Source organism: Tachypleus tridentatus, chromosome 10 (assembly GCF_004210375.1).
Source record: "Tachypleus tridentatus isolate NWPU-2018 chromosome 10, ASM421037v1, whole genome shotgun sequence".
In the NCBI taxonomy this organism is placed as follows: Eukaryota; Metazoa; Arthropoda; class Merostomata; order Xiphosura; family Limulidae; genus Tachypleus; species Tachypleus tridentatus.
In genome coordinates this window covers 74,619,716-74,630,931 of record NC_134834.1, presented here as the reverse complement: position 1 = coordinate 74,630,931, position 11,216 = coordinate 74,619,716, and the positions used below count along the sequence as shown (strand labels likewise).

The 11,216-nt window shown below is 32.8% G+C and overlaps 1 protein-coding gene across 1 annotated transcript in view; it reads left to right on the top strand.

Moving 5' to 3' along the window:
- Positions 1-4,342: 4,342 nt before the first annotated feature.
- Positions 4,343-11,216, top strand: part of LOC143229593 (uncharacterized) — a 95,062-nt gene continuing 88,188 nt past the window's right edge. Inside the window, exon 1 of the mRNA XM_076462153.1 lies at positions 4,343-5,017. Within this exon, the coding sequence (XP_076318268.1) occupies positions 4,980-5,017 (38 nt within the window). The 5' untranslated portion in view covers positions 4,343-4,979. The remainder of the gene's footprint in view (positions 5,018-11,216) is intronic.

Genomic DNA, 11,216 nt, shown 5'->3' with positions numbered 1-11,216 from the left:
TTCAAAAACAAAAAAACAATGCTCCTTAAATATAAATATATAAATGTTTATTGGCAAATTAAAAAATATATATATCAAGAAATTCGGAACATAGTTTGTACTGGAACGTCTTTTTCCTGATTTGCAAAGAGAAGTTTAATAGTAAGACTTTATCTTCAGTGGTTGAAATTAGACAGTTAGTTATGACATTTACCTTTCAATACCGTCAAGATCTTCGTACAGAATAAAAAGAAACTGAAACTAGCTTGAAGCTTCAACTATCATTTATTGGGTACTTAAAATAACAGCAATAGTTTCAGTTCACGTTTTGTTTTTCACATTTCTAGTATATGACTCTCTTTCTTTTCACTTCATTTGCTAAAAATTCCGTCTAATCTCAGTTCTACACTCTGAAAACGTCTTGCAAATTTGTCCAAATTAATTCTTCGTGCAAACATGATAAAAGAGCTTTCTAGGTGGTCGATAAACTTGATGCGTTACAATTGCAACTCTGTCCTCTCGAGAATTCCTACTAACTTCGGCCTTCAAAAGCTTACCTAATTGGATTTGTTTGTTTTGAACTTCGCGCAAAACTACACGAGGGCTATCTGCGCCAGCCGTTCCTAATTTGGAAGTGAAAGACTAGAGGGAAGCCAGCTAGTTACCTCCACCCACCCGTAACTAGGCTAATTGGAAGAACCTTCTGAATCTAAATGTTTGGAATATTTAAAGGTTAAACTTTTGACAAGATTGCGAGACACAAGCTTTACAGCTTCAGCATAAGAGCAAAAACAGTAGAGTTGTCGCTTAGTCCGAAATGGTTTTGATTGGTTGCTGTAAAGTATAAAGTTTTGCAATGGTCAATCTGCGATCTGCCTACTTTTGAAATCATAATCCGTTCTTTAACGTCGTAAACGTACAGATTTACCGCTGAGCCACTGTGAAAATGAGGAGACAATGTTTAAAATATTTGGTTTCTGAGTGGTTATATTATAATAGTTATATGAACAATCTGTCTAATAATTTAGTAAAAAACATATGCTTGTTTTTGAATTTCGCGCAAAGCTACTCGAGGGTTATCTGCGATAGCCGTCCCTAATTTAGCAGTGTAAGACTAGAGGGAAGGCAGCTAGTCATCACCACCCACCGCCAACTCTTGGACTACTCTTTTACCAACGAATAGTGGGATTGACCGTTACATTATAACGCCCCCACGGCTGAAAAGGCGAGCATGTTTAGTACGACGAGAATTCGAACCCGTGACCCTCAGATTACGAGTTGCACGCCTTAACCCATCTTGCTATGCTGAGCCAAATACACATGTTATGTTACACTTAAGATCACTTTGTTATTTGTTCTAAAGACTAATTATGGCTACAATACATCCCACACGACTGTAGTGTCAACTCCGTATCTAAACAGGTTTTTCAGTGAAGTTAGTACGAATTTCACCTTATGTAGTATCAACCTTTTTTTTTTTGTGAATATCTTATGTTGTCGTTAGACAAAGAGGGTTTCTTACTAATCAAATGTACCAGAAAACACGGTATATAATTACCTGTAACAAAATTTGTGAATCCATTCTTTACTTAAAAACTGAGTTTAAATAAAATTGTTTACTGTTGGATATCGTATTATTGATTATCCCTTCGTCATGTTACGTATGAAGTCGCATTTTAAATATAGATACAAACACGTGCAGCAGTGCATGTTCACTTTAACATTTTATTTCACACAGACGAATGTTTATTTATATGATCGAATTGTTCTAGTCCGATATTCGAACAAGCTTATACTAAGTAAGAAATATTTAGATATTAAAGTTTCAATGTATGGCCCACTAAGAAAATTGTTTTAGTAGACCGTGATGATAGCTGAACATAAGAAATTAATGTTAACGAATAGATTTCACACGGTAGTGAGGTCAAACTTTAATTGATGGAAACGTGTAAAATTTGTTGGTTTCTTTTTTATTTAAATAAGTTGATAAATGATCGAAAACAAAAAAAAAGGAATTATGTTAAGGATATAAACAGCAGAAGGAAAAAGACTGATATCTGATCATTTCTTTAAACATTATTACATTTACTATCACCAATGGAGATGGTTGTGTTTGACATATTTTTTTAAATGTCAAACAATATTAAATTAATGGCCAATAACAGTGTGGGATGTAGTTTTAGTTTAATGACAATAAATATTCCTAAATTGCATAGTAACATTGTAATAAGTTTGGATCTTAGCACTAGATAACAATGATGACGCCCATCAGTAGAATACGCTTCATTAAAGTAGCTTGTTATACCATACTGTTAAAACAATAATCAGTGACAGAACAAAATCTGATTCAGAATTTATCACATAAACAATATTCATTTGATGGCTTCCACCAATAGGGTGAGGGTGTAATCGAATTTTTCTTACACGAAACACTAATATACCGATGGTTATTAATATAGTGTGGTCTGATGAAAATATCCTAACAATAGACAGTGTATAAAAAATCTTACGAAGCGGAAAATAAGATGTACATGTTTTATTTATTTAATTTTCGTGCTTTAATCTTTCGTAAGACGAAGAAAAAAGATAAAACTTCGGATAACAATTCGATTTGTTCAAAAGGTAAATTTAGATTTGTTTTTTATCTATTATTGTTTCTAGTGTGTATTTTATTTTATAAAAACATGGACAATTTTTCTCCGTTTAATTAATTGCTCGAATAAAGATATTAGCTGTTACGCCATCTTTTATATTATAATTAATAACAATATGACATGAAACCAAACAGACACGTCGTTTTTACATACACTTGGTCAACCAGTAAATGATAAAGTGAGTTTAAAACTCGTGAGTGAAATTAAATACTTAATCTTATTCTACTTGTATTTAAATTACCTTAATAAGCCCTTATATAACACAGGCATCTTCATGTAACAACCCTATGTGTACGTGTGGAAGTCAAACTGCACAAGCCACCACCTTTTACAGAGTGTCATTCATCGTGGTATTATGTATTTGTTGTTAATTATTGACTAGCCTTTCTACCCTACGTTAGTGATTAAGTAACAGTTCATAATAGAAAAGAATAAGTACAATATACAGTAATGTAGAAAGAACTGTAAACGTGCATTTCAGAGGTTCTATAGGTTATGTAAATATAATATACAAACCGTATGATGTACAAAAGTGTATTTATTCTTTACACGAACATCCCCTTACACTCCTTTTGGACCGGCATGGCCAGGTGGGTTAAGGCGCTCGACTCGTAATCCGAGGGTCGCGGGTTCGAATCCCCAGAGCACCAAACATATTTGCCCTTTCAGCGAGGGGGACGTTATAATGTGACGGTCAATCTCACTATTCGTTGGTAAAAGAGTAGCCCAATAATCAGTGACTAGATATTTTTTTTAAATTTACCTTTATAAAATATATAAGAAAGAGATTGGTTTGTATAGATTTTCGCGCAAAGCTACACCAAGGCTATCTGCTCTGGCCGTCCCTAATTTCGCAGTGTAAGACTAGAGGGAAGGCAGCTAATCATCATCACCCTCCTTCAATTCTTGGGCTACTTTTTTATCAACGAATAGTGGGATTGACCGTTACATTACATTGTCTTCATGGCTGAAAGGGCGTCATGTTTGGTGTGAGGGGGATTTTAACCCGCGACCTTCAGTTTAAGAGTCGAGTGTCTTAAACACCTGATGATGTCGGGCCACGTAAGAACAAATAAGTCAGAGGTAAGATGGAAACGTAGTTTATTTAAGTTTTGCATTACTCTAATTGTTCTCAGAAAATAGGTAAAGAAAGAAATTAGGTAGCCTATTCTTTAACTTTGGTATCTCTATCGTCTTTGCAGTTAATTATATATTTCTTTTTTAAGAAATTAGGTAACACCTAAATAGAAAATTAAACAGTTTCATAAAGACCCATATTACACGGATCACATTAACACAATCTAATAAGTATCTTTTTTAATGAAAGTAACACAAGCTATTCTTTCAGCGAAAGAATAAAATGAACAGAGAACAAAAAGTGGCTATCATTTATCATGTACGAGTTATTTAAAACTGAATATCCTCAGTTCTACTTGCATAGTTTGTTTCATTTCAAATCCATACTAAAAACGGCTGTTATGACGTAATTACTGTGATGCCAATTTTAATTTCAGTTTAGTTTGTCGTTGTTTTTCGTTTTCCCAAAATAACTTTTCTTTTGGAACAAGGACCTTCTCAGCTGGACTAGTCAACTTAGTATTCATGTCTATGTTAAACTTAGTGAGTTTCTTATACCTTATTTAGACCCATAAGAAGGCGACTCTTGTTTAACTTCTCACAGCTGGTCCTAAACAGCTGGAAACTGCCTAGGACGCACTTATTTATATGGAGAAGTTCGTGATGTTGAGAACAAAAGGGTCCAAGCGAAAGTGCAGATGAAATCCTTATATTTATATATATACATTGTTTCGTTATATATTAAGTGGTAACTTTACATGAATCTCAGCTTAAATGATCATCAATATGTGTATAATGTAATGTTTATTAACGTCAAGTGGCGGAATAAATGTCTGCTTAGGTTGTCTTTAATTTTATCCAGGATTTAGAGTACGCGAACAAATTATTGCATTTGACACCACAGCGCGCGATATATACAAGGAAAAAAAATTCCCATCTCATCCTGCTGACTTACTGCTGCCTCATAATCAACTCCTACATAGATAATGAAACTCCTTTGAACGTTATAACCTCACTTTTTTCCCGCATTGAAGCCCAAAGGACCTGAGTAGGGCGTTGTCTTTAGTGTTAATCTATATCATCCTAAGCCGTTTTTCTCAGCCAGAGTGACAAACCATTAAAGGGATCGGAAAAGACTAACTTGGGCTTACGTACGGTTCAGAAAAGACAACATCATTCTATACTAATGGAAGTGGCTGGTGCAGCATTCAAATGGATTTGTTTTTGTTTTTATCATGGTAACTTCAACGATACCTTTCAGTAAAAACCATGAATAGCCGTAAACCTGTAACCAAAGAAGATGAAAGGTAAGGTTCTAATAAAAAGATGTGTGAATACTATGGTACAACTATATGAAAGATCAAAACTTATTCATATTAATTTTAAAATTAAGATGTAATTTCATATAAAAAGCAAAATATTTGATAAGTTGGGAAGGAAGATATTGTCAGGTTTGGTTATCTGTCTTCGTGTTGTTTAGTGTTATTACTTATTTGATATTACTAAAACACTTTAATACAGTCCATGCAGTAAAGTGTATTTCATAAACCTAAGGAAACACTGTTGAAACCCAACATTTAATTAATTCTTTATAAAAAAAAAGCACTCTTAAACTTTATAAAATTCCATACGCACTTGGTGTTGATTCAAGTATTTGAATATCAGGTTTAACGTGGCGTGCACATAATATTTTACAAAATAAAAAGCTCGGCATAGCCAGGTGATTAAGGCACTCGAGTCGTGATCTGAGGGTCGAGGGTTCAAATCCTTGTCACACGAAACATGCTCGCCCTCTCAGCCGTGGGGGCATTATAATGTGATGGTCAATCCCACTATTAGTTGGTAAACAATAGCCCAAGAGTTAGCGGTGGGTAGCGATTACTAGCTGCTTTCCCTCTAGTCTTACACTGCTAAATTAGGGACGCCTAGCGCAGATATCCCTCGAGTAGCTTTGCGCGAAATTAAAAAAACAAAACAAAATAAATAATTCGAGATCGTACACTGTTCAGTGTTTTGAACAAGTGTTTTTAGAGAAAATACAAGTGATATGAAGTAGCTCAATAAAAAAATAATACTCTTTTAAATATTATTACAAAATACGTGTTGTTCATAACAAAATATTTAAATATACTTTCTATCACCGAAAATAGCCCCCCGCTAGTACAGCGGTATGTATACGATTTACAACGCTAAAATCTCGATTCCCTCGGTGGGCTCAGATAGCCCGAAAATAATTTCAAGCGACCGGAAACACAGTTTTTCAAAGTGAAATTAACCCTCAGGACGAAGACATGTATTACCATCGTCGGTGATAGAAAGTATATTTAAATATTTTGTTATGAACAACAAGTACATGTACAATAAAGAGGCAGGCTGTGGAATATATATCGAGATAGGTGTTATAAACTTAACATCACCATTCTTCCCTGAAGCTTGTTACAATAGAAACTGTGGTGGCAGATAATACCACGTGATCATTGTCTCTGAGGGCTACATTTAAGTAAACCAAATGCATAAAAGTTCAATCAGGTGATTTACGTTATATGTCAGGAAGGGTTGGACTAGCAGGAACCCTAATTTTACTCTCCATTATCTTTGTAGAAACGCTCTATCATAATATAGTCACATGTGCTTAGCGTCCTGGTAAATACAATTCAAGTTTTTAAAAATTCTTTCTTTTAATAATAACTGGACTTCATTCAAAAATTTGCTTTGCTTTATACTGTACACATTGCAAGGTTTAAAACACTTAGAGCAATCACAGAGTCGGATGTAAACTTTTCTTTATATTCACTGTACCAAGTTTTAAAAAGTCCAGATCGCTCCGCGGTCCATACAAATGGTTTGTTTCTCAAGTACACCCAGGTTTTATCTATTGTTGCAACAAACTTGCATACCTCTAGTGAATTAATTATTTATTACTGTCGTAGTTTTCTTTGCGTCTATTTCGCTACATGAATATCCTTCCTCGGAGGAGCATGAAACACATTTTACATCCTTAAATTCAACCGCTTTAACATTGCACTGGAATTTTTTGTGACTTAAATATATAGGTGTTAATCATGATGACATTTACGGCATAACTCTCATCTGCGGTGATATGCCACAGCATTAATTAACACATGCGAATATTTATTGAAAATGGAACTCATCTGCTATATAAACATAATCTTTCTTTTAAGTACGACCAGCCTTCCTCGATTAGTGTGTAAAATTGTTTATAAGTAGGACTAATCTACCTTGATAAACATGTAGAATGTATTGTAAGTAGGACTACTCTGCCTCAATAGATATATCAAATGTATTGTAAGTAGAGCTAGTCTGCCTCGAATCATATGTAAAATTGTTTGTGAGTAAGATTTACCTACCTTGATTAATATGTAATATTTTTGTAAGTAGGACTAATCTGCCTTGATATACATGTAGAACCTGTAAATAGCATACATTTCTTTTTTAATGGGACTGTTATTATTACACTTGTTTAGAGAATGCTTTGGTTTAATCACTAGAGAAGGAAAACTTTTCTTTTGATCAATCAGGGGAACTTCGTTATTCAATAAAGATCTTTCTTGTCAAATGATGAAAATATACTTTGCCAGTATGTATGGTATGTGGGTGGTTTATGTTGTTCATTTAATAATAAATATTTTATGTTTTGATATCAGAGCTGTTCAGTAATTTAAAACATTCTATATTTTTTAACTTCACACATTTTTTCGTCATGAAAAGTTCACAGAAACTTTTTTTTTATAAATAAACATCCTTACAGGAGAAGTCGAGTTGTTCTTTAAGGTATTACACACAAGAACGTAGAAATAAAATGTCTTACAATGTCTACTATATAGTTATTTAGGTTTATGAAATTTAAAATATAATAAATTTCCACAAAAAATCTATGCACTACTGTGACGACATCTGTACAAATTAAACCTCAGCTGATCTTCCAAAATATTCACTTGTTTCTTTGTACATCGAATTTCGCGAAAAGCTGCTTGAGAGATATTTGCGATTCCGTAATTTTGAAGTGGTAGACTAGGGGAACAGCAGCTTATCAAAACCACCTACCGTCATATCTTGGGCTGATCTTCTTAAATCGAATAATGGAAGTTGGCCGACACTTATAACACATCCACGACAGTAAAGTGCGGGGCGTACGTAATTTATTTCTTTGCGGTAATCGGACTCGAGCCATGGAAACTAATCTCCACAGTTCGGTCCGCTAATCAGTAAGACGTATTCAACCTGAATGTTCATTTGACAAATCTTAAGGTTATATATATATATATAATCTTGTACTTTCTTATGCAGAAATAGCGAAAGTTCAACTCCATTATGATATAACATATTATGCTTTTGCGCAAATAGTCTAGTTGCTTTGCGCCATAAAACGTCAAACCAACCAACTAACTTTTCTACGAGCAGAAAAAGAAAGTTGAGGAAGTTATTAAGTCGAACAGATTATTCAGTCTTTAGCTTTGTGGCTTCTCTAATTGCTGCCTGTCATATACACAGCGCTTAATTAAGTGGAATATTAATTACTGACAATAAATGCTCTGAGGTGTTGGATTACCTCACTGGTTCTAATGACCACTCCATTTACCTGATTAATTAATATATTTCTTTATGAAGTCTATACACTGCAAGACAGGTTAAACGTGAATGATTCTACATCAGACTTCACTGCAAGACAGGTTAAACGTGAATGATTCTACATCATATCAGTTAAATAAAAATGAAAGTTAACAGTACAACATAAATAAACCAACTTTCGCATCAATTGATTTATGGCTAAGATACTTTACATTTTAGCTTAGAATTAAAGTATACGTTATTATAACTAAATTATGGCTCCAAAATCTGATACTAATGTGAAGTGTGCAACTGTGCATACTTTCAACATCTTTATAATTTATGCAGCACACTGTTTTCAAGGTTGTTGTACTTTCCTTTAATAACACATTACATTTACTGCTTTTATTCCTTCAACATTTTTATAATTAATGCAACACACTGTTTTCAAGGTTGTTGTACTTTCCTTTAATAACACATTACATTTACTGCTTTTATTCCTTCAACATTTTTATAATTAATGCAACACACTGTTTTCAAGGTTGTTGTACTTTCCTTTAATAACACATTACATTTACTGCTTTTATTCCTTCAACATCAACATTTTTATAATTAATGCAACACACTGTTTTCAAGGTTGTTGCTTTTATTCCTTCAACATTTTATAATTAATGCAACACACTGTTTTCAAGGTTGTTGTACTTTCCTTTAATAACACATTACATTTACTGCTTTTATTCCTTCAACATTTTTATAATTAATGCAACACACTGTTTTCAAGGTTGTTGTACTTTCCTTTAATAACACATTACATTTACTGCTTTTATTCCTTCAACATCTTTATAATTAATGCAACACACTATTTTCAAGGTTGTTGTATTTTCCTTCAATAACACGTTACAGTTATTTTGCTTGTTCTTGTAATAAGTTTATAATCAACTTTATTATAAGTAGACATATTACAGATATACACACATTATTTTGAGACGTGTTTATTTATTATTTTTTACATAATCATCAAGTAGCATCAAACTAGATCACTGACTAAACAACATCAAAATTAGTCAGACCTTATATGTTTCACTTGTATTTTATTCCCTACAGGAAAATTATAATCTTATAAAATTTGGAGAATACGTGTCATTGATACTACTAATTTATCTCTTAAAATATTCAGTAAATAACTATGGATTCCAATTCATCATTCGAGTCACCACTTTCAGGGAATTCCACTCTTTATCAGTTTGGCTTCATCCGTGTTACGAAGTACTTTGCATTTATTTTTATCTGACTTCTTAAGCCTCTATGTAAGTTGCACAATATTTGTGGTAATGCCATGACAAATGACTACATGAGAAAATATACTTCATACCATGAAATCCCCTTATATAATCACGTACATGATTCATAATATATGATAGTACAAGTAGAATTTTACAAATTCATGAGAGCAAAAAAATATGTAAATGGCCTCATTTTTGGACAGTTGGAGTTTCTTGAAAATAAGCTAATTTAATATAGTTAAAATGCTATATTACCCCAAACCTCTTTTCAAATTCTTTGTAAAAGAACGTAGTTGAAATTAAAGCCGACATGGGTGTCTCATATAAAAGATTACTTGCTCTCATAGCTAATTGAAATTATTACTACATATTTTTTATATATATAATTTATTTTAATGACTTAAAACCTGCATTGAAATACTCAGACGTATACTGTTAAATATAAATTATTTTAAATATGCAATTAAATCTAAAATCTTACGTTTCTTATGTATTAGCTGTATAGAAAAAACATTCTAATTTTTTCTATTTTTATTCTGTTATTTCCATACTTTTTGTTTCTTTCATGCAATAAACATTTAAAAACTGCACGTTTTTTCATTGGTCTTACTAGAAAAGATTTTTTTTCAATAGCAATTTTTAAGGAGTATTTTTTATTAGTTTCCCCTCGAGGGCTGCTTCGATCCTGTAGTGGATCATATAATGTTTAAAAATAATAACAGTAAAGAAGTCGATGTTCTGAAACAAATTCAAGTATTTTCTCTGTTGCATATATTAATATCTTCAATAAATGTATATGCACATTGTTTCTGCAACGTTCAATGTGCTGTATGCTAAAACCGCTAGTGAATTTTATATTCTCAGTTTTGTTTCCATGCCTTGTTAAAACCATCAGAACTGTCCACGGTTTATATTATAAAGTGTATAAGTTCCATACTTGCTGTTGTCAACCAGGTGGTACTGTGTATTTATAGTAACGCAACGTTGTGAACGTGCATAGCTCGCATAAAAAAGTTTATTTACGAGTTATGTGAACACTAACGTGTACCAGATATATTTACAAGCGCACTAATGTGTTCTAAATTATACGTTCAGTACACTGACAAAGATCAAAGGTCATGACAGTTCACGTTATTAAAATGTTTTGCATCCCCTATCCGACAGAAAACACCCTTGTTGTTAACTTTCTTAAAATTGTTAACACAGGAGGGCTCTGTATTTTCACTTCAGACATCACTGTTCACGGTTCACAAATTTCTGCTTGCTCTGACTCGGTTCATAGCGTAATGTGTCATAAATCCTGGCAGTAAAGTCAATAGGAAACCCATTAAGATCAGGTGATTCTAGTGGTAACAGTTTTTCTCTGACAGGTCAGATTTTATCCTTAACTAAAAATTGTCGTGTTTTGTCGCCACGACTTATTGGTAAATGCAATTAGATTTTACATTACATAAAAATGTTTATTTTTTGCTTTTAGTGTTCGCATACTTACTGCTATTTAGTGTTCTAACTATAACGTTTGTTGAGAAAGCAGTGACAAATGATGTATATTCATAAATATTCATCAGTAACTCCTATAATTCTTACACTTAACTTTTTGACTATAATCATACATTTCTCTTCACATATATATAAATATACGTAACATATTTAC